Source organism: Molothrus ater, chromosome 21, assembly GCF_012460135.2.
Source record: "Molothrus ater isolate BHLD 08-10-18 breed brown headed cowbird chromosome 21, BPBGC_Mater_1.1, whole genome shotgun sequence".
Taxonomy (NCBI): Eukaryota; Metazoa; Chordata; class Aves; order Passeriformes; family Icteridae; genus Molothrus; species Molothrus ater.
In genome coordinates this window covers 1498854-1521493 of record NC_050498.2, presented here as the reverse complement: position 1 = coordinate 1521493, position 22640 = coordinate 1498854, and the positions used below count along the sequence as shown (strand labels likewise).

General features: G+C 48.9%; 1 protein-coding gene across 7 annotated transcripts in view; it reads left to right on the top strand.

Moving 5' to 3' along the window:
- AUTS2 (activator of transcription and developmental regulator AUTS2) overlaps positions 1-22640 on the top strand; it is a 795423-nt gene that overhangs the window by 712375 nt on the left and 60408 nt on the right. For all 7 annotated transcript variants that reach the window (XM_054516995.1, XM_054516994.1, XM_054516997.1 and 4 more), the window contains one exon: positions 11245-11293. In XM_054516995.1, the coding sequence (XP_054372970.1) occupies positions 11245-11293 (49 nt within the window). The remainder of the gene's footprint in view (positions 1-11244; positions 11294-22640) is intronic.

Sequence of the window (22640 nt, the reverse complement as noted above, 5' to 3'; positions counted from 1 at the left end):
TAATTTCCTGTCTAAATCTACCCTCTTCCAGTAAAGCGTCCCCTTAGCACATCCTAGATCCTGCACAAAGGCTCTGGATTTTGCACACTGAATGGCAAATCCCCATCAATCTGCCCCAATTCACACTCACTGTCAGGGCTCCATAATGCCATCAGGTTTGGAATGCATCTTCTCCTATTCTATCCAGGAGTTCTTGGAAATCCTACCTTTTCCTGGTCTCCAAGTGCACCTGGAGTTGGTGTTGTTCAGCCTCTCCAGTTTACACCTTACCAGGCTGTGAGGTTGAACAAAATGCTTTCATTTGACAGCACTCTGAGCATGTCTACAAAGTTGTTAAGATCTGACACCAATTTGATGCTTTCAGTCTTGATGCTTTTATCCCACCTGTCTTTGCCTGTACCTGCCAACATGTGCCAGCCAGGCCAGCAACCAGAGCCAGGCAGGGCTTCATTGCAATGACAAAGCATTTCTTACTGCAAAAAATGTATTATTGCAGAACACTTCATAAACTGGAAATTTGGAATGAAGGCTTACCATTTTATAGTACCAGCATTGGGAAGTCCCATGTCTATAACTAAAATATGTGCCATGGTGACAATAACACTTGGGTTTTATGCAATGCTGAAAGTTGAGGCGCAGAGAAATGAAATGAGAGCCCAACTGCCTTCAACACTAGGGGAAGCCTGAAAATACACCCACAGCTGGCTGCTGGTCCACAGCTGCTGGGCCACACTCATACCTGGAATAAAATGCATATTAGCAACCTCTGCAGACAGGGAGGCTGAGGGCTGTGCTGCACAGGAGTGACTCGGGTCCCATGTTTGGGTGGGAGGAGTGGAGAAACACAGCTGAGTTGCTTAAAATAGCCAGAAAAGGACCCTTAGTCCTTTCTTGCCTTGTTCCCTTCACATTCACAAATGTTCATCTCTGTCTCTCCTTTTTTTCCATCCTTCCTAGGGGCGATGACTGACAGATTAATATATGTCTAGCTACGTGTCTTAGAAATCAAAAGGAAGGTGCTGTCAGAATCGCTTGTCAGAAAATGAGATTAGGCACACTTGTCATTTGCTGAGGATTGCAGTCTTTCAGAGATAAGGTTGCATTTAATGAGTGTAAAAAGCCTCCTTGTGAAAAAGGGGGTGGTGCAGGAGAGAGAGAATGATTATTTTTCTGGTGTCAGCTGAGTGCTTTATCATATAACTTGATAGCGTGGCACCCTGGCAGGCACTGATAATGGCTGCTGGGGCTATTGCACCTCTTCAGCTGCTCTGCAGCTTCAAAAGTGATGACTTGTTACCTGCTTTTAAACTCCTCTTGGATGTCGAAACCCACTATCCTGGGGGAAAGAAGCAAAAGCATGTACAGTGTGTTTTAAAGAAAGACCTGTGAAAACACACAGCATAAAGGGAACGTGCTAAATGTATAGCCACTTTCCCCAGCAAACTAGAAAGAATACTCAGCGGGTTTCGGTGAAATATGGAACTTGTCTGACAAGTGAAGGATAACTAATGAGAAACAGAGCTGTATCCCACTGAAACCAATTGTGTTTTGTTATGGAAAATATTTATCAAGCCGTTTTTTTTTCATTTGTTGGTTCTCCTAACAGTGCCATAATAACTCCTCTTATGTATGTGATTCGGTTTCTCTCATATGCATCTCAGTTATTTAAATCTGCAGTGGGGTGGGTGTTTTTTGGTTATCAATTGGATATTATCATCTTGTACATGAATATTTTAGGTGAATGTTTCATTCATCAAAGTAATGGTCATTCTTTTGCCAAGTTAATGTCTTTGCATGGTTTAGAAGCTGGCTAAAGGTACAGATTTATTGTTCATAGTCTACTTTCTAAATATGAGCTGACAGTCAAAAATGGAATTTATCTGTTCAGCAGAAGAGCCCCTACATTAGCTATGTTTTTGCAACAGTATTTCTTGCCTTGGCACACCTCTTTGAAAATTATCCTTGGAAGAGGAGATTTCTGTCGTATATTCTTCTCATCAAATGAGATGTGATTTTCATTATTTTGCTTGAATGTTAGAAAATGAAAGAAATTACTTGATTGGTTTATGGTGCTGAATCAGCATTTTCTGGACTAAAAATGACCTGGACGACAGAATGGGATTACAGCACGCAATAATGGATGCTTTATTTGGTGATAAGAAAGTCTTTTCTTCTGACTGAGAAGAAGAGAATGAAAAATATTTCTCTTATTAGGTGATTCAGTACCCAGATATTGACAGACAAATTAATTTTAAATACTTCTTCAGTTGCAGAACGTGCTAGCAGGCAGAAATTAGGGGAGGATAATGGCCACAGCTTGAAAGTGGTGCATTTATGAAGTGCACAACAGCAGTGCTGGTGGATGGGGAAGAATTTATATTTTATCCTCTTACCCAGAGATAGGATCTTATGTTCCTGGTTAGACTGCAGGGTGGATAGCAGCTCAGAGCCCAGAGAGGTCTCCAGGAGCTACATCCAGCCAACCCATGCTCCCTGGTCTCTTTAGTAACTCGGAATTCAAACCCCAGGAAGGGTTTTAGAGGAAGAGATAAAATGCAGGCATTTCTGATGGAAAAGTTACAGCCAGGATTCTCACTCCTCGTGGTGGTTGAAGGGAAGGAAAGATGGCTGTGGTGTTCATCTGAAGGATTGCACATTGTTTGGAGAAGCCTGGGGGAGAAATGGCTTCCCACACGTAGGGCAGTTAGGATTTGTCTTTGGTTCAGTGCCTGGGTTCAGAAAATTATCCACCCTCCCCAGGTGTGCAAATCTGGGCTAAATTCTGTCCTCGGAAGCAGTGGAGACCACTTAGTATTTTATAGGGCCAAGCTGTAAGGATAGGGAAGAGAGAGCAGCCCTATTGTTCCCTGAGCCCCAGTTTTTATCTTTGTTTCCATTTGAAACCCTAATCATAAAACTGCCTGCAGAGCGGTTGCCTTGCTGTTCCTCTAAATGAGAATTCCAGCTTTTATGCTAATTCAGTTTCAGGTTTCTTTGAACCTGCAGTTTATGGGCCTCTGCTTAAAACTGCAATCTGTTCTGCATAAAAGAAAGGATTACAAAGGGGTTTAGTTTTGCAAATGCTGCAGAAAAATAAAAATAATAAAAAAGTTGCACTGTCATTAATATGTTCCTGCAGAAGTTTTCTGCTTTGTCAAATGAAAAGCATTACTTACATGGGGATTTACCCAGGATGGGTAAAAATCAGGATGTTCTACATGCTGAGCTCTGTTCCCTTGGAAGGGGACATTTGCTGATTGTGTCCCCCTCTCCCAATGCCCTGTCCCTGCTGGAGGGGACACTGAAGGAGCATCACTGTCATGTGATGTGTTGGTGCTCACCCTGGCTGCTCCCAGACACCCCCCAGATCCAGCAGAACCTGCTCTCACCACCAGTTCCTTTTCCTGGCATCTCTCATGACCTTTTCACAGCCACACCAGCGGTGATGTTGCTGTTATTGAGGAGAACAGGTCCTCCTCCTGCAGCTCTCACACTGCTGGAGTTCAAGCACCTTCTGAGTGGGACATCATGCCGTGGCTTGCTGTTCACAGCCATAAAACTCTGCTGACAGCTCCATAAATTCTTTTCTTGGGGAAAGGATCCTGCATCTCTTATCCAGTAATAGGCAAAATCTTGTATGTTTTCAAAGCATTATGGAGGGCTTTATAAGGTACCGTAATCACGCTCCAAAGTCAGATACCATGGTGTCTTCTGGGAAGGTTAGCAACTTAATGGAAACATAAACGTTTCCAGGCTTTGACAGAATACCAAAGAATTGGAATATCCACTTTTCATGTTGCCAGGAAAAAAGCTGCAGAACCTTCCAGGTGAGGTGAGTTTTGACATAAATAATTTAATCCAATATAATCTGCTGTAATTTCAATATTCGTTTGCTTCTTGTGCCAGAGATGGATAATTCTTCTTTGGAATTACTCTATGACTTGGAAACGAATGTCTGCTTCCCTGCCTGCTGTCTGGGCAGCTTTAGGTCATTTTAATAAAATACTTGGATCTGAAAACCTCTTCCAGAGAGTGAAAGATCTTGAAATTACTTTTGATCCAAGTTCAATGCACTTCATTTGGCTGTTGTTGTGGCAGAAACAAATGTCGACGCTGACAGAGACCACAGACAGATGAAAAAAAATTCTGGCAAGGTCCCACATAGATAAGAGACAGAAGGTTTAAAAAACCTATCCAGGCATAACCTAAGGCACAGGAAAGTATTGTCAGGAGGGGGGGAAGCTTGATCCAAAGGCATTCAAATCACTGCGGGGAGGAGGGGTCCCTTTGATTTAATTTGGCTTTGAGTGAATTTCTGAACTCCAAATTTCTCATTCAGAATTGAGGAGGGGTCCCTTTGATTTAATTTGGCTTTGAGTGAATTTCTGAACTCCAAATTTCTCATTCAGAATTGAGGTGAGGTCCCATTGATTTAATTTGGCTTTGAGTGAATTTGTGAACTCCAAATTTCTCATTCAGAGTTGCACAATGTATTTTGTCCATGTGTAATTTTGTAGCAGGAAAACAGAGGTCCTCAATTTATCTCTAAGGTGCAAATAATGAACATAATGAGGCCAAGAGCCCTGCCAATAAACCCTCACAGCCCCAGGGAGATGAGCAGGTAAATGCATTTCTGATTCTGTGTATGCTGAGATTTCAGGTGTGGCATGTGGTTAACATTGGAAAAATCCAGTACAGACAAGCCTGTTATTTAATCCACGCTAAATGTATCAAATTAAAGTCTTGTGAGGAACCTGGGCTTTAATTAGATATGTTCTTACCATGTCAGGATGTGGAAAGTCTTGACCAAGGTGCTCATAGACTACATGAGCTGCCATACCTTGGTTCTGTGCATTTAATTGCTCGTTCAGGTACAGCCTCAGCTCAGTCCGTGGAGTCCCCAGGTGCTGATTGTACAGAGAGCACTCTGCCAGCTTAATGCCTTTATCAATTTAATTTTGGTGGGGAGTGGAATCTGCACTCAAGCAACATCCATGGCCAATGGGCTGCAATGGCTTTTGGCCACTGCCCACTCTTGATTCCAGAGACCAGACCTGAAGCCATTTCTGTTTTGTTTCTAAGAGGAGATGAAAACCACCTCTCTGATAGCACAGGATTATCTTTGCAGTATATATTTATTAGATGCAAATACATATTTATTACATGCAAAAACCTGTGAAAGTTTAACAGCCAAAATCCATGCTCAGTTACGGTATGGAAATGTGGGGATGACCTACTCAGCTGGACAGTCCTGGAGAACTCATTTCCATTGCCATACCAGGATCTGAGTTTGGCCACAATTCTTTAATTTTCCAGTGGAGACCATTTGTCCCAGTTTCACCAAAGCATTCCCACCCTGGATCAGCCGTGGCACGAAAGCACTGTGGTGTCTGTGGCCATGCTCTGACTCTGGAGCTGTGCTGGGTGTGCTCATCTCCTGTGAGGCATCATTGCTTTTTGTACATCTTCCCACCCACTGTCCCAGCAGAAACCACCACAGTCAGTGGGACTGAACCTCAGATAAGAATCCTGGAGAGGCCACTGAAGGGGGAAACTTAAATGGATCCTTAAATGGATCATATGGTGATGGAATGAGGAACGAAGGGGAAATATTTCCATAAAATCCTGTAGTTCTACACGGGTAACTGGTAGGTGTTCTTTCTTAATTATGGCACTGGTGCTTGTGTGGACAGTCAGATCCTGATTCCCCTTGCTGGCACTGGTGTGGACAGTCAGATCCTGATTCCCCTTTCCTGATTCCCCTTTCCTGGCACTGGTGTGGACAGTCAGATCCTGATTCCCCTTTCCTGGCACTGGTGTGGACAGTCAGATCCTGATTCCCCCTTGCTGGCACTGGTGTGGACAGTCAGATTCTGATTCCCCTTTCCTGGCACTGGTGTGGACAGTCAGATTCTGATTGCCCTTCCCCTCACACGCTGTGGGATTTGCTCAGGGCCACCAGAGCCGCTGCAGCCCCTGCACCCTGTCACTGCTGGGGAGAGCTCAGAGCCTCCTGGGTGCCCTGGGGCCAGGAGAAGGGCAGTCCCTCATCACCCCACGGCCCGAGCTGAGCTTGGAGCTGAGCCAGGACATACATGAATCTTTCCAAGCTGCTGTTGGATTTCGGGCACATAACTATAATCCTGGCTCAGGTGAGGCTGAGCAGGCACACACAGCTCTTGCTCTGCACTCGTTTTCTGGCTGGTATAGGTAGTTCCATCTTTTCTTAGGAGAATCACCTCCTCCAGGCTCAGTTCTGCCACAGGAGTTGGAGTGAATAGGACTTGTCAACCTTGTTTCTGAGGATTTAGCTCAAATTCAAGTGGAACCCACGGGAGTTTAATTCCATTAGCACTCCTAGCCTGGTATGGGATTGAAACCCATTTCCAGGTTTGAAATCTTGAAAACACTCCCTGGGCATGGTCTTGCAAGCCCGTAAATCGCCTCTTAGCACCTATCTCTTTCCCAGGAAACATCTCACCGTATGCAGCTACTGTGCCAATGTGCATAACTGCCTCTCATCTTCCCAGGAAACATCATTTGGCTCCGAGTGCTGTGCTTCAGTGAATAATCATTTGTATCATCACGTATCTGTGCGTTTATTTTCGCGGTGGCCATTACTAATGGTGTGCTGCACTTAAGGAAAACCTGCAGCGAGCGGGAAATCCACTGCCCGTTGACAATAATGTTCAGTGCTGGAAGTAGTCAGGCGAGTCTCTGCACGGGGGGCTCAGAGAGAAGGCAAAGCTCAGCGAGCAGCCGGGGTCCCCAGCAGGCCACCCTGCCTGCAGCTGGGCACACTGGCTTTTCCCGCTTTAAAGAAAAAAAAAAAGAAAATTAAATTTCCGTTAAACAAAAAAATTGCTAAATGCAACACGATGTTTTCGACCGTGTTTTCATCCCGCGGAGCTCTAGAGAGCGATGTTCGTGTAGCTATCGCGACCGATGCTCGTGTGCGTGTGCCGCCATCCCGGGGCAGGGGGAACTGTCCGGCTCCGCGGTTGCCTCGCCCCGCGCGGAGGAGCCGCCGCCGAAGGCTCCGCGCAGCTCCGCAGGCTGCTCGGGGCCGGCCGCTGGCGGAGGGAGCGCGGCTCCCGCGGAGCCTCCCCCGCCCGGCCGGGCCGCCCCCGCCGCGGGGACCCCGGCGGAGCGCGGGGCGGGGCCGGCGGAGGGCGGAGCCGGCGGGCGGCGGCGGCGGCGGCTCCGGGAGCGCCGCGCAGTGCGGAGCGGAGCCGGGCGGGAGAGGGGTCCGGCCGGCGCTTGCAGCCGGGCCGGGCGGAGCGGAGCGGAGCGGCCGCCCCGCGGGGATTACAGGCTTGCGAGGCTGTTTCGGCGGGGCCGGAGGAGCCGGGGCCGGGCCGCTGCCTCTCCCCCATGGAATTCACCTGAGCGCGGCCGCGACGGGAGGGACGGCGCCCGGCGGGAGCCCGCTTTGGCTCGGGAGAGGACGGGCATGACTTTTTAATCAAAACAAAAACAATCAGCCCCCCAAACGCCCCGGCAAACAGCGGAAGAGAACCCAAAAAGCCGCCCGAAGGAAGGGACGCGCAGCCGCCGGCGCTGGAGCCGCGGAGGGAGGGAGGAGGCGCCGCGGCCGCACCGCCCCGCACCGCCCCGCACCCGGAGGTGCCGCCGCTGTCCCCGGCCGCCGCCGCCGCACATGGTTTTCTTTGTCCTGCTGCCGCTTCTGTAGCGCCCGCTCCGCGCCCGCCGCGCTCCCTGCACGCCGCGCTCCGCTCGCTCCTGCCGGGAACCATCTTGCGGGAGCGGGGAAGGGGTCGGCGGCCCGGGAAGGATGCCCGCCCGGCGGCCCGCGCGGCCGGCCCGCCGAGTCGGTTCCCCGCGGAGGATTAGTTGGGGTTTGGCCGCGGGACGCTGAGAGCCGCGCTGGATCGGAGTTGCCGCACACGCCCGTCCCTCCCGCACCGCCATGAGCCGCGGGCCGGCCGCCCCGCGGAGTCCCCGGACAGCAGGTAACCACGGCGCGGGGCTCGCTGCGGCTCCTGCGGCGGGAGGGAGCGGCCGCCGGGCCCGGGCAGCCCGGGACGGGCCAGGGCGGCGGGGCCGCGCCGGCTCCGCGGGCAGGTGCGGGGCCGGTGCAAGTGCCGCGGCGGGGCCGGGCCGGGCCGTGCCAGCAGTGAGTCAGGCTGCGCTGTCTGGACAGGAAATATTTTAGTCATTCATCCCCTCGAACGGCAGCGCATTCCTTGGTGAGGGAAAAATACTCTTTGGGTCATTTTTTTTCTGTGTGGTTTGTTGGGTTTCTTTTCCTATAAGCCCAGGGGTTGCTGACTTGTTTCATTTCGCGGTGAAAAGGATTAAGCTGCGCTTGGTAACAAGGGGATTTGTAAGGGAAAACGGCCCAAGTGCGAGGAAGGGAACTGCGTGTCAGCAGCTCCGGCTCTGTGCAGGAGGAACCGAGGGGGCTCCTCGGGCAGAGCACCTCGGATAACCCGGTGCTGTCCCCAAATGTCACGGTGCCAGCAGACAGTGCTCATCAGCTGCTCAAGTGAGACCGGGGAAGATCGGGATAAAGGGGAGCGAAGGAAGAGTTGTTGGTGGAAGGGAAGGGAGAGCCGAGCTCCTCTCCGCCGCTGGAGCATCCAGGTTCGGCCCCATCGCAGCCAGCGTGCACATAAAGGCACTTTGTTGTCTGCGCCGATCCCTGTCAGTACGGAGCGGGCTTTAGTCAGCACTGCACAGGCACCGAATTGCATCCTGCTGGGGTAGTGCTGAGTTGTTGCGGGTTTTTGAATCAGTTGGGTTTTTTGTTCCTTTAGTGTTGTTGCGTGATGTGACTGCCTAGCTGTGGAAAAATAAGTAGATTGATACGCTGCGTGTCTGCTGGCGGAGATTGTGTTCGCCTCTGTATCACCGGTACATCACCCTAATTGCTATTTTGTATTTGAAACCCAATTTTTGTGTAAGGAAACAGGCAGGCCAAGTTCATTTCACCGCTCCAGCCAGCGTTTGGGTTATTTTCTCGGTATCTCAGTGTGGTTAATTCAAGTTGCTCTTCCATTCAGTTGTGTGTGGTCAGTAATGCAAAATGAGCTTCACTCTTGGACGAGCTTTGTCTTTGTGAAATAATTCCTTTTTTAGATGTGTGTTACGTGGATAATCATCTGCCAGGTTGCTCCGGAGCAGTCCTCGGGCAGGCTGCGTTCTGTTCGAGGTGTGCCCCTTCCAGGTGGCACAGCCCTGTTTGTGGCTGGGGTGTGCGACAGCACAGGAAAAGATTGCACCTGAAAAACCATGGCTTCGAAAACAATCTCTTGGTTTACGCTTGGCATTAAAGCAAACTTCCTAAAAAAGATGTTTTCCTCTTTGTAGTGCTTGGGAAAATCAAGCGAATAGGAAACGGGGAGCTTCCCTGTGCTGTTAGGTTTTGAAACAGTAAAATAAAGTAATAGCTGAAACTGTGAGAAGTTTGTTTGGATTTTAAAATTGGATTTTCTTTCTAAAAAGAAGGACTGATTCAGAGAGTTTTGACTTCAGAGAAAAGCTGCATTTGAGAAGACAGCAGCTGAAATTCACTGGGAAAGATTATTTTTAAGCAGGCTGATTGGCAAGGGTAGGAAAGCATTGAGCCTCTTGTTGGAGTAACATTGGGCTGCTCTTTAAAGCACATGGCCCTCTTGATCTCTTCAATTTGTGCATTATTCACATATTTTCATTAATTTAGAGAAAGTCGTCACTGCATAATAAATCCATCATTGGGTAATAAATCCAGTGTTTACAAGCTATTTAGTTGAGGCGAAATTGCACCAGCTTGGCTTTCAAATAAGCCAGCAGTAATCTTGTAAAATTTGTCTAGAAGTCTGAAAAAGAATACAGCTATTTTTAATAATTAATCATAGAAATCTTGTCTGTCACTAACTTGAGAGCAAACAAATTTTTTCAGTGTATTCCTACACTGTGATGCACGGTCTGAGCCATGTCTCACTCATTTATCGGGAGTTTCGCATCCAAGTTTTTAGTGCAGTCAAGATAGCGAACATATTTGTTGATTGTCTGGTGATTTTTATCTGGTTTTGAATTGAGAAATTCCTTCCCTTTACCAAAAACCCCCCACACTCCGCTTTCCAGTGTTTTCAATTACTGTTCCTGAATCCAGCAAGAAAACACTTTCTAGAGAAAAATTAAAATCTTTCTTAAGTGTTACATTTTAACCCTGTTTGCAGTGTTCTGCTCCTGAGCACGTTTTCCCTGTGTTTTCGAAGAGCAGCCTGGTTCTCAGCAGGGCTGGCTTTGGAATTGAGCAGCTCTGTGGCTTTTTGGGTGCTTTTTGTGGGAGAAGTTTGAGCTGTAGCTGCCTCTGTGTGTTTTGTGTGTGTGTGTGCCCAAACACAGCAGCAGAAACTGAGTGTTTGGTGCTTTTGGGCTCGGGGTGTTCGCAAAATGAACATTTTCAGTGTTCCTTCCCTGCCCGGTTTTGTGCCGTTGGAATTTCTGAAAGGGGGAGATCAATGGTTTTGTGTGAAACTGAAATAAAGCTTTTTAAATGGGTAGAGAGCTGAGCTGGCACCCTGGCATAGAAACAGCAGGAATAGACAAGCTACTAACACAGTATTAAGGGGAAAAACCTCCCTGGATAAAGGTGGCTTGATGAAAAAGAAAAGGTTTATTAGTTTACACAGCGAGGTGTCAAGAAGCAGTTATACTGGGGAAGGCAAAGCTGACGTGGAAATATTCACTGATCCTGACACTGTCTTTATTTTTCAAAGAGTTTGCAGCAGCAATTTATGAAATTACTAACCTAAGTTATCAACACTGCTTTGAAGGTGGTAAAAATCAAATGTTCACACAGCAGGGATCCCAAAAATACTTTAAAAATTAATTAAGAATACTGCAGTTCTGGAAATTCCTGAGACTGGGCTGTCTGGTTCGAAATCGTGACTCTTCTGCATCGCAGAATCAATGTTGGAATGTATTGGATAATGGTAGTACAAAGATACACTGTCTGTGCAGCTAATGTTGAAGAAAAACCCCATTTCTTTATGAAATAGAATCTTTCCGAAGAAATATCTGCACTGCAGGGCGGCGAAGCACAGCCAAACAGCACCACCTCATGGACAGGGCCTCGGAGCCGCCGCTTCCAGCGCCCCTGGTTTTGTCTCCTGATTTGTTTCCCTAAAATATACACACCTCAGCCTGTGCATAAATACCCCGTGCCTTGGAAATCTATCACTGCTAGGAAATGTAACTTCTTTTTTTTTTTCTTCTTTTTTATTGGTCTTTCAGGCATCTGATGCCAGCTCTGAGAAACTGTTCAACGCTGTCACAAATAAAGGTAAGGCTGCAATTCACATTCCAAACAGATTTATTTTCCTTTTTTCTCCACACGTTTCTTTTCATGGCAATTTCAATGGGAGATGAAATGTAACTTGTCTTGCAGAAATGTCGCAATCAGCTTGTTAGTGCTTTTTATGTTTCTCTGGGTTTCAGACGTGTTCTGTATGCTTGGTAATTGCTTTGCTTAATATAAAATATAGGCTTTAAATAATGCATTGCCTGCCAGGTCAGAATTAATTTAAATAACAATATTAGGGAATAGTTTATTTTACAAATGGCTTTAATTTAAGCTCATTTAAATAACTGTAAGAGTTTTCAAAATGTTTTAACTTGATTGTTACTCATCAGCTCCATGATAGACGTGGAATTATGAATAGCCAATTTGCACTGCTGACAGTAATAACCAGCCAACGTTTAGTATTCACAGGATAATAGTCATAAACCATGGCTTACTGTGCTGTGTGCTTTCTGTAGAGTTAATAAATGATAGAGAGGGCCACATTTAAATATTCAGTATCCCATTAATTTCTTCCAAACAGCAATCCAAAGACAGAGCTGCTAATGATATAACAGCACATTAAGGGAAAGCTTGCCCTAAATCAGCGCCCGTGAGCTGCTGTGTGGGGCTGGGCCCTTGTTAGAAAGCTTTGGGGATCCTTTCCATGTAATTCCCCTTTTTGGTCTGGTTGGTGTTTTTGCAAGGAGGGTGGAGGGAGCAGCTCCAGGCATGAGTTGCACAAACAAGCAAAATTCAAAGCCTTGAAAACGTGGCTGGTTTTTACCCCAGTGTCCTGCTTTTCTCCGGCAGCACATGGGAAGTGCCTGGAGCAGGGTGAGCTTCTGGCTGTAAACCTGGCTTTAATCTGATGGGGTTTGGAACACTCTTGGCCTTCCAAGAGGCAGATTTGACTCGTTTGAGATTCAGGTGTGTTCTGTTGGCCGGGTGTGGGTTTGCTCAGTGTTTGCCCTGTGTGCTTCTCTCCGTGTTTGGTTTGTTACTCCAGTGAGTCATTCCAGTGTTTCTCTGTGCTTTTCAATTCCACAAAGCTGGGATGGTTTAACTGGGGACAAAATGTGACCCCGTTACCTTTGGGATTCCTATGCTGATCCACTGCTGCTTCTGAAGGCTTCTGCTGCATATTGAATTACACCTGGATTTAATTGCATTACGGATCCATAGTCCTGTTTTTCATGTATTAGCATCCTCTGGAAGTACAGTCTGGATTATTTCTGTGGTCTAACCAGGTTATCTCAGTTGGCAAGCTGATTTGTCCTTTGTGATTAATGGCATTTACAGGTTCCCCAGGCCCCTCTGGAGGCTGAGAATAGGTGGCACAGCCATTAAAAGGGAAGAGCTTCGTGTCTGGAGTGACCCCAGGCCCCCAAACTACATGTGACTGCATCTTTATTTTGCTAATTTGCTGTAAAAAGCTTTGGCATTTGAGCAGCCCTTTCTTGGGGCTGGGCCAGGGCAGGAGAAGCCGGGTGAATCCACATTCCTGGCGCAGGCCTGTAACCAGGGTGAGGGGCTCCTCTCCTCCCCGGGAGGTGACTGATGAAGAGTAGGCCCCTCTTCCTCTTCCTTTGGTTTTCTTTTTTGACTCAAACACATTTCCCACATTCTTATTGCTGTTTACTTATGGAGCTTGATTCGTGGCATCCCTTTGGATGTGAATACCCATGCTTGACAGGGAGCCTTTTCTTCTGAGGTACTTTTCTTTGGTGATTTAGTTCCCTTGAAAGGATTAGGGTTTCTTTGTGTAGCCTAAAATCAACATGGGCTTTTCGAAGCTTTGCTTGGGAAACCGTACACAAATAAGCTTTTTAGTTGATGGTAGATTATTCCTCGGCCCCTTATTTCCATCAAAATGGCATCTTTCTTTTCTCCTCCTGAGTTTCCCCTTAAAGCCATATGCTAATTCCTGTTGGTAACATGAATGACAAGGGAGGAATCAATGCAAATCCAGGTGCGGCCAAACTAGGCTGGCTGGTATTTTCTTTTTTTTTTTTTTCCCCTTACCCTCTTTTTTTTTTTCTTCTTTTCCACTGGGAGAAAGAGATTAAGGGGAAAGAGAACGGAAAAAGCATAGGGGACAGTTTTGTCAAAGGGATTAGCATTCAGACTACAAAATATCAGGAAAAGAAGCTCAGAAAAGCTCCCCTGTTTGGAGATAATGTCAGTAATTGCTGGCAGGCAGGTGCTGGGCTCTCTGCCGGGGCTGGGGGGGCTGTTCCTGCTCTGAGTGCAGCCCAGGGGAGCTCTGAGTGCCCGGGGGCTGTCAGTTTGATAAATTCCGAGTTCAAGTTCCCTCTCCTCAGCTCAGGCTGTTGGCTTCCAAGCCAGCTCTTCCCCACTGTGTTGTCCACGGCTGCTTTTGCCAAAAGCAATAAAAGTCACTCGTAAGAAAGGTCAGATTTGCATTGGGTAAATCATGATGAAACCTGCCAAGCTGGGAGGGCTGGGCAGGCTGACAGCCTCCAGCCCTCTGTGTCCATGGCCTCTCCTCTTGGGTGTCCCACAGCCACCCGTGTCTCACACACTGCTTGGGTTTTTCTTGCCTTTTAAATTTTTTTTTTAGTATTATTCCTAACTGAAGTAGCAGAAATTACAGAAGTAATGTGTTTACAGAGCAAGTACAAATCCTGAAGCATTTTACATCTCGTATACACATTTTGTCCCCTTTCTGTCATTTTGTTGTGGACTTCAAGGCTTAAGATGTGCTCAGGCTCAGGGAGTGATGGATTAGTGTGGATGTGTAATGTGGAACAGTCCCTTCTCAGAAACACTAAGAATTTAAAAAATCCAGAGCCAAGTGAAATCCCCTCCAACCCTCTCTAGAAGAGCTGGTAAAACCCCTTGAGGAGAAGTTTCTCAGCTCCCATTTAGGACTTGGCTGCCCTTGGAGCTTAATGGAAAGGTGCATCACTGAATCTAGAAGGGTCCTGTGAGCTGTGGGGGGCAGCCAGTGGATGTTGGGGTCCCTCAGGGCTGTGGGGTCACCCCTGTCACCTCCGTGCTGCCACCACTCCCAGAGGTGTGCAGCAGGGCTGGCAATTTGGGAGGGATGGGGCTTAGCCCCCAGAGCAGGAGTTCCTGAAGGAGAGGTCCCTGTTTGTGGATCAGAGCCCTGCATCCCTTGGCTCTGGCAAGAACACCCTGTATAAATTACCCAGGGGATGGCTCCCTTGGGGACCCAGTGGCTGTGCTGGGAGGGGAGCACCCAGGGGTCTGAGCCTTGGTGATGCTTGACAAAGGAGCTGTCAGTGCCTGAATAAATGAGCTGGGGAAGAGCTGGCAGAGGAGAGCATCCCCCACCTGCAGCTCCTGCTGTCCCTCCCTCACTCCCTGTGGGATGGCCCTTCCCATCGGGATTGCTGCTTGTACTCTGTGTGTCACTGAAGGGGCAGAGCTGCCCCACACCCTCTGAGAGTTTCACCTCAGCACCATTAATCCCAGCCAAAGTACAGGGTTTGTTCATGAATTTTTGTAACATGACTTCTCAGTGTAATTAAATTCCATTATCTCTCAATAATTTAAATACACACATCTGAAGCTGCAGAGCAGGCAGCTCTTACTACGACTGTGTGGTTCATTTATGTTAACTCCCTCCTACATACCCTTGCAAAACAGCTTTTCCTGAAGGGAGAAATGAGTCCCAGACATGGGACTCAGAGTGGTGAAGTTTTCATTTGTGCTGTATATTGAAGTTTGCCTTTGATCAGAAGCACAATTGGGCTGTTAGAGCTTTTTATGTTCAAATTGTTTACAGGATGCTCATGTAAACTTTATGAATCCTTCTGCTGCGTGGCACCACCAGCTGTCAGGGAAATATTTATACTCTCAGCTGGAGGTAGATCAAGGCATCTGGGTTAGGAGGCTGCACTGGTGGCTGAAACACCAGTCAGATCAAGCCCTGGATTTTTAGGTGCTTCTACAGCAATATCCTGCCCTAAAAAAAACCCAGGCATGTTGTTGTTTCTCCCCTTGGCTTCTGTGGTGAAGCATTTCTTGAGGATCCTCTACAACATCTGTTTCTGTAAACAAGCAGGGAGCTGAAGCTGGCAATTCCTTCCCTGCTGATCCCTTCACAGGAGATCCTTGGCTGTGGAGAGGTGCTCTCACTTGTGAATAAACCGTCCCCGCGCGGATAAACCGTCCCCACGCGGATAAACCGTCCCCACGCGGATAAACCGTCCCCACGCGGATAAACCGTCCCCACGCGGATAAACCGTCCCCACGCGGATAAACCGTCCCCACGCGGATAAACCGTCCCCACGCGGATAAACCGTCCCCACGCGGATAAACCCTCCCCACGCGGATAAACCCTCCCCACGCAAATAAACCATCCCCGTGGCTTCTCAGGGTGGGTGTAAGTGGATCCAGCACTCTGCAGGCAGCACATGTGCAGTGTTAATGTGGTCACTGTGCCAGAGGGACTGCCTGGGGCTGCCCCCCTCCTTTCCAGGGTCTGGAGGAATCCACAGAACATCCTCACTCACTTTTGGGGTGTATTCTCAGCCTCATGTGCAGTTTTTGGGATGGCTGTTCACTGAAATGCCGCTTCCTCCCCTGCTTTTGGAGCTCTGGAGCAGCCCCAGCACTGCAGGGAACTGGCCCCAGGCCAGCAAACCTCAGGGACTGCTGAATCATCCCTGGTTTAGTGGCAGTTGTGATGTGACCCCACAAGTGGCATCTCCTCCCCTTTCTGGTGGAGGCTTCCCTGGTGGCTTTGAGTCACTGCTTTGCTGGTGTTTTGTGGGTTTCAAATGCCTTTTCAGTATTTTCCATGTCTCATTAGGGAGAGGCTGAGCACTGGAAAAAGCTGTGGGTTTGGAGAGCCTGGGTTTAGGGTACCCCTGAGTTAGATGAGAACAGCTGCTGGGTCACTTCACTCTTGACTTGTGACTGAAGCAGAGAAAAAGGTCAGTAAATGCCTTGCAGTGGTGCTTTGTTCTGCTGCACAATGAGCAAGGCAGCTGTTCCTGTGCCAGGGAGGCTTCATCTGAGCAAGGAATTGGTTCATAACACCCCTTTTGGCTGCACCTCCTCAGCACAAACCACCCCTCTCCAGTCCTATGCCTTCCATGGCCTCTCCTTCTCCATGGGCTGCTGGTTTTTTGGCTGGACTCTGGCTGCCAGCTGAGCTGGGAGGTGCTGGAGCTGTGGGATCCCAGTGCTGGGAGATGCTGGATCTATGGGGTGCCAGTGCTGTTCTGTAGCTGCAGGAAAAGGTCACTGGATAATGGGATGTGCCCAGAGGGGCAGGTGAAAGTCTGAGGTAGCCTCTTCCAAAAATTTCAGATTTTTAAGTTGCTAAATTTACAAGACAGGAGCCTGTCAAGGCTTCACAGGTAACCTGTATGTCAGTAATTCAAAACAAAAGCAGAAAGCAGCCAGCATGGGACAAGCACCTGAAGGCATTGGCTTTTCCTGACCAAAGCAGCAGAGGGAGAAGTTGCAGGTGTTGTTCTGGGCATCCCTGCCCCTTGGGCTGGTATCAGGTACCCTTTGTGGTCAGTTAGTGATCACATGCACCAAGAGTTCATTTAAGGCTGTGGGTTTTTGCAAAGTCAAGCTATTCCTGGCTAGGGAGCAAAATGGCAATATTTGCCAACACAATTGTATCTAATATGGAGGGAGTATTTGTTTTGTAGATTAGCCTGTATTTGATTTTCTCAAAAAAGGCATCAGTGTTGGGCTGTAAAATTGTGCTAATTGCCTCAAAAGAAGGTGGAAAAATTCTGGGGATAGGAGTGTTTGGTGACAGAGATCCTGCCTTGCCATACCTGGGGCTGTGGGGTCCAGGCTGGAGGCTGCTGTGGGATTTGGTGAATGGAGCATCCTGCAGACCTCCCCTCTCTGGCCTGCTGTTAGTCTCTCCCTTGTAATAAAATGTTATTTTCTCTGAAAATGTATGTTTATTTAACTAGGTCTCTTTTTGCTTCACAATCTGGATTCCATTCAGTCAGTTACCACTCCAATTAACTAACAATTATTTAACATTAACAGTAATTACAGACGCCAGTTAAGCGCCTACAGATGTCAACTGTTAGCTTTGTACCTAATCACTCAATGAAATGGAGAAAGTTCAACAAACATCAATTAGCCAAGCAATTAGTATGAGGTAGGAAAGAGCATGTTATCGTGTGTGAGCTGATTCAATTTATTTTATTTTGTCAGTAAAACACACACAGGCAGACAAGCAGCAATAAGTTGCTGAGATTAGATAAAGCTGTATTGTTTTGCTGCTTACACAAGATTTTTTTTCCCCCCTCCTGTTCTCTCCCTTACATAGCTTCACTGTGCTTTGCCAGGCATTTGTTATCTTATCAAATGCATTTCATTTCCACTGGAAAAGCACAGCAGAGGGGTTTCCATCAGGTGTCACCTGAGCAGAGCCAGTCCTGCTCAGCCTGGCAGTGGGTTTAACCCAGGCTTAACCCAGGAGCTAGGCCAAGGACACCACACAGTGGATCTGTGGCTGTAGGTGAGCTCCTTCACTGGGTTTGTCATTTAGTGTTGGTTCTGGTTCCACAGCCCCTTGCTTGGGTTGTGAGGGGACCACAGGGCATTCCCAAAATGTGCCACTGTCACCCCCAGCCCTCCAGGGGAGCAGTGCTGCCTCCAGAAGCACCATGGAACATTCTGGGGGATTGTGTGCCCTGCCTGGCTCAAACATAAAATGAAAAAAAAAAAAAAAGAAGGAATGGGCCATAAATTAAGTGAAGTGGTTCATTCCCAGCCACCAACCAAGTTGCAGCACCAGCCTCTCTTCTAAAATGGTTTGAAGTCAGGAGAGCTGTGCAGAACCTGCTCAGGCCGTGGCTCTGGGGTGCTCAGGCTCTGGGGTGCTCAGGGTGTGCCTATGGGGTGCTCAGGCTGTGGCTCTGGGGTGCTCAGGGTGTGGGGTGCTCAGGCTGTGCCTCTGGGGTGCTCAGGGTGTGGTTATGGGGTGCTCAGGCTCTGGGGTGCTCAGGGTGTGCCTATGGGGTGTTCAGGGTGTGCCTGTGGGGTGCTCAGGCTGTGGCTCTGGGGTGCTCAGGGTGTGCCTATGGGGTGCTCAGGCTCTGGGGTGCTCAGGCTGTGGTTATGGGGTGCTCAGGCTCTGGGGTGCTCAGGCTGTGGTTATGGGGTGCTCAGGGTGTGCCTCTGGGGTGCTCAGGGTGTGCCTCTGGGGTGCTCAGGGTGTGCCTATGGGGTGCTCAGGCTGTGCCTCTGGGGTGCTCAGGGTGTGGGGTGCTCAGGCTGTGCCTCTGGGGTGCTCAGGGTGTGCCTATGGGGTGCTCAGGCTGTGGTTATGGGGTGCTCAGGGTGTGGGGTGCTCAGGCTGTGGTTATGGGGTGCTCAGGCTGTGGTTATGGGGTGCTCAGGCTCTGGGGTGCTCAGGCTGTGGTTATGGGGTGCTCAGGGTGTGCCTCTGGGGTGCTCAGGGTGTGCCTCTGGGGTGCTCAGGGTGTGCCTATGGGGTGCTCAGGCTGTGCCTCTGGGGTGCTCAGGGTGTGGGGTGCTCAGGCTGTGCCTCTGGGGTGCTCAGGGTGTGCCTATGGGGTGCTCAGGCTGTGGTTATGGGGTGCTCAGGGTGTGGGGTGCTCAGGCTGTGGTTATGGGGTGCTCAGGCTGTGGTTATGGGGTGCTCAGGCTCTGGGGTGCTCAGGGTGTGCCTATGGGTACACAGACTGCCCAGGCTTCCCAAACACCCAGCTGTGCCACCAGGCCCCCAGGTCACCTCCCGAGCCCTTCTCCCATAGGATCTGGTGCCTCCTCACTTGGCACAATGACACAGCCTGAGCAAGGGCTGTTAGACAGCCACTGTAGTTTAAAAAAGAAAAAGCACCCCAGAACATCCCACATCCTACAGGCTTGACACTCTGGATGTCAGTAGGAGTATTGCAGGGACATCTACAGGAATTGTGGGTGGGGTTTTTTTTTTCTTTTTGTTTTTTGTTGTTTTTTTAATAAAGTCTTAAAAGGTGCTTAATACCAAAGCAAAAAGGCTTTTTTTTTCTTCCAGTTCTCAATTGTCCCCCAGACAAGAATGCCTTTTGTCTTCAGAAAGGTTGGACAGGGTTTGGAGCAGCCAGGTCTGGTGGAAATGTCCCTGTCCACAGCAGGGCTGGAATGAGATGAGCACTTTAGGGTCCCTTCCAGCCCAAACCATTCCAGGATTAATCACCACCCTGATATATTTTAAATGTTTCCCCACACAAAATGATCCCACAAAGTCAGATGTTATTTTATCATGCAGACTGCCCACAAAAGCCCATGGAGTTCTATGAATTAGTCCTTGTTTTCCAAAGTGTGGGAACAGGAGTGGAGAACCACAGGCAGATCTCACTATTGCTTTCCAAAATCTCAGCTCTTTTTCCTAGAAAAACACAGAATCTGAACATGGGAAGGAACTCTTCAGTGTATGACCTGAGTGCAATAATATTTGTCTGAGTAGGCAGAAAAACTGAAATCAGCCTTCCCAGTGGGAGCTGCCACGTTCCTTGTGGTGGCAAAGAAGACTCTGTGAAGGATGACACTTCAGTCTGGTGAATGTTCAGCTTTCTCAGGGCTCAGCACAGATTATCCAAAGGAAAAGGCAGGCCCTGGCTATGAAGGGGTGCTTTGAGTCTCAAGAGATGGAGGAGGTTGTGACAGAGTATTTCTGGGCTCAGGGCAGGATAAAAAGGCTCTGATTTGTCCTTGTTTAGGCTTCAGCTCAGTCTGGTGCTTCCTTGCTCACTGCCTTCAAACACTCAGCATTTACTTGAGTGCTCTTCTGGATGAGAGTCACAGGAATAAATCCTGGGACACCCTGGGGACTCAGCACCCCAGGATCACTGAGATTTCCTTTTTTCTTATCCCTACTGGATGCTGGTGAATGAGGGGGGCTCAAGCTCCTTTTGCTGTCCCTGTCCCCAGCAGGTCCCATTCTCTTCCCCCCTGGCTGCTGAGCTGGGCAGTGTGAGTGGAGAGATTGCTCACCAGAACCCCAAACACAGAAAGGAACTAAAATAAAAGTAGGGTCATTTTGCAGCTGAGTTGCTCAAGTTGAAGATGGGGTGGGAGGAGGCAGAGCCTGGGTAAGGGCAGAGGGGCTGCCCCCACCAAGGTGCTGAAGGATCAGGATGGGGCTTCAGCTGCCATCAGCACTTGTCCTGGTGGTGTCCAAGGCATTCAGTTATTCAGGGGAACAGGAGCTGTTTCCAAGCTGGATGTGACTGACTGAGAGAAGCCTCAAGTGTGTCTTGCACAGTGTTCAAGTGGTTTAAAGAAGCCAATGTCAATGTATACTTAGAAAGTGGCAAACAGAGGAGCAGATAAACTGAGTGAAGTGCTCTCTAGAGCAGTTAATGGCCTTGGCTGACACGTGCTGGGAGAGTGAGGTGGAGCTGGGAGGGGGCTCCTTCTGTAATTATCATGGAATTGTACGGTCCCAGAATGGGTTGGGGTTGGAAGGGACCTCAAAGCCCATCCAGTGCCACCCCTGCCATGGCAGGGACACCTCCCACTGTCCCAGGCTGCTCCCAGCCCTGTCCAGCCTGGCCTTGGGCACTGCCAGGGATCCAGGGGCAGCCCCAGCTGCTCTGGGCACCCTGTGCCAGGGCCTGCCCACCCTCACAGGGAGGAATTTCTAAGCCAAAAATGTTCCCAGAAACCCTTTTCTTTTCTTTTGGAGCTGAAGACCTCAGCTTTTGCTAAGGCTGCTCAGGAGGGAGTTCACAGGCCCCAAACTCCACCAGAGCTGGAGTCTTTGCTAATGCATCAGGATTCCCCTGGCACTTGAAATCACGGCTCAAGGCACACTCACAGCTGGCCCTGAGCCCTCCAGAGCCACCTGATTTATTCCAATCTCCTGTTCACAGTCAGAGGAGCTCCCCAAACCTCCTGTTCCCCCCTCACCTGTAGTGATTCAGAAGTCATGCATGGCATGGGCCAGCCCACCTTCTCCCCCAGCCCCCTTGGGAACCTTCCCTGGGTCACTTTGTACTCTGAGGTCCTTCATGGGGCTTCACAAACGTTGAGGCTCTGGAGAACTGGGGGGTCTGGAGAGCTGGGCCCACCTGGGCCATCCCAGGCCTTGGTGAGGGAGATGGGGAAGAACCTGGGAAGAGGGATGAGGTGAAAGTGCTGCTGAGCTCCCCCAGCCATTTGCTGTACTTTCCAAATACTTCAGGTTAGTGGGTACTTTTGGAAATTAGAGGCAAAGGAATTTGAGTGGCTGGTAAGAGAAAACAGCTGCTGCAGAGCAAGCTGGGTCCTAAGGAAAAACGACTCCATGGAAATGGGTCTGCCAAGTAATAAAGCCACGAATAAATACTTAGTTCATTTACTAGGTTGTTGGTCCCATAAGCACTGAAACTTCATTTGTTAAGAGAAGCAGCATTTAAAAATCAAAAGCAGATGAGCAAGGTCCTGGTTTTGCTGCTGCTGGCTGGGTTTATTGCTGGGGTTTTGTGCCTGGGGCTTGTGCAGCTTTCAGCAGGCGTGGAGCTGCCTGGGGACCTCAGCACCAGTTTGTTCTGTCCTGTGATAATAACTGTTGGGTTTTTTCTCTTCTCCTTGCCCCTGTTGCTGAGATAAATGCTTATTAAAATCTGACTTTGGCAGTTTTTCAGCACCAGGCAGGACCTGCTGCCCCTGGGGAGGGGTGGGAAGCTGTGCCAGGAGTACAGAGCCTGCTGTGGATCTCAGCCTCAGGGCTGGGTCAGCCTTGGAACTGCAAATACCAGCTCCCCTGGCACCCTGGGTAGCACAGAGAGACTGCTGTCGTGAAGGGAATTGCTCTCCCAAGGCAGTTGATCCTCAGGTGTTTTGGTTAGGCAGGCAGGGAGACACTTCAGGCTGTGATAGATGGAAAATCTGATGCTGAGTTTGTGACATTCCCTGAGAGAGAGCAGCTGGAAACTTTCCTCTTCCATCTGATTGCATCTAGGGGAGCTTCTTCAGGTTCTCTTGATGGTCTTCTGAGGTCTAAAGAGGTTTTACATCGTTTTCAGGTGGAGGAGATGGGGTGAACTCCTGGACTCTCACCCCACCTCCTCATCAGGAAAGGCAGAGGAATGATCTTGGTCTTTGTTCTGCTCTTCATTCATTGCCAGAAGTTCAGCCTTGTGTTTCTAACTCACAGTCAAGTGGGTGTTGATTTGGAGCTGAGGATTGTTGCTGTGTGAGTGCACAGCCTGCAGAGCCTTTGGGATCTGGGAAAGATTTACCATGTGGGTGGAAGGATGGAAAGCAGTCAGGGTTTTGGAAGGAGCAGTTTGGAAGGGTTATGCCAGGTTCTCTGAACACACTGAGGGATGAGAGCATGCTCAGGAGCAGCCCTGGAACACCAGGTTCCACCTCTTTCACCACA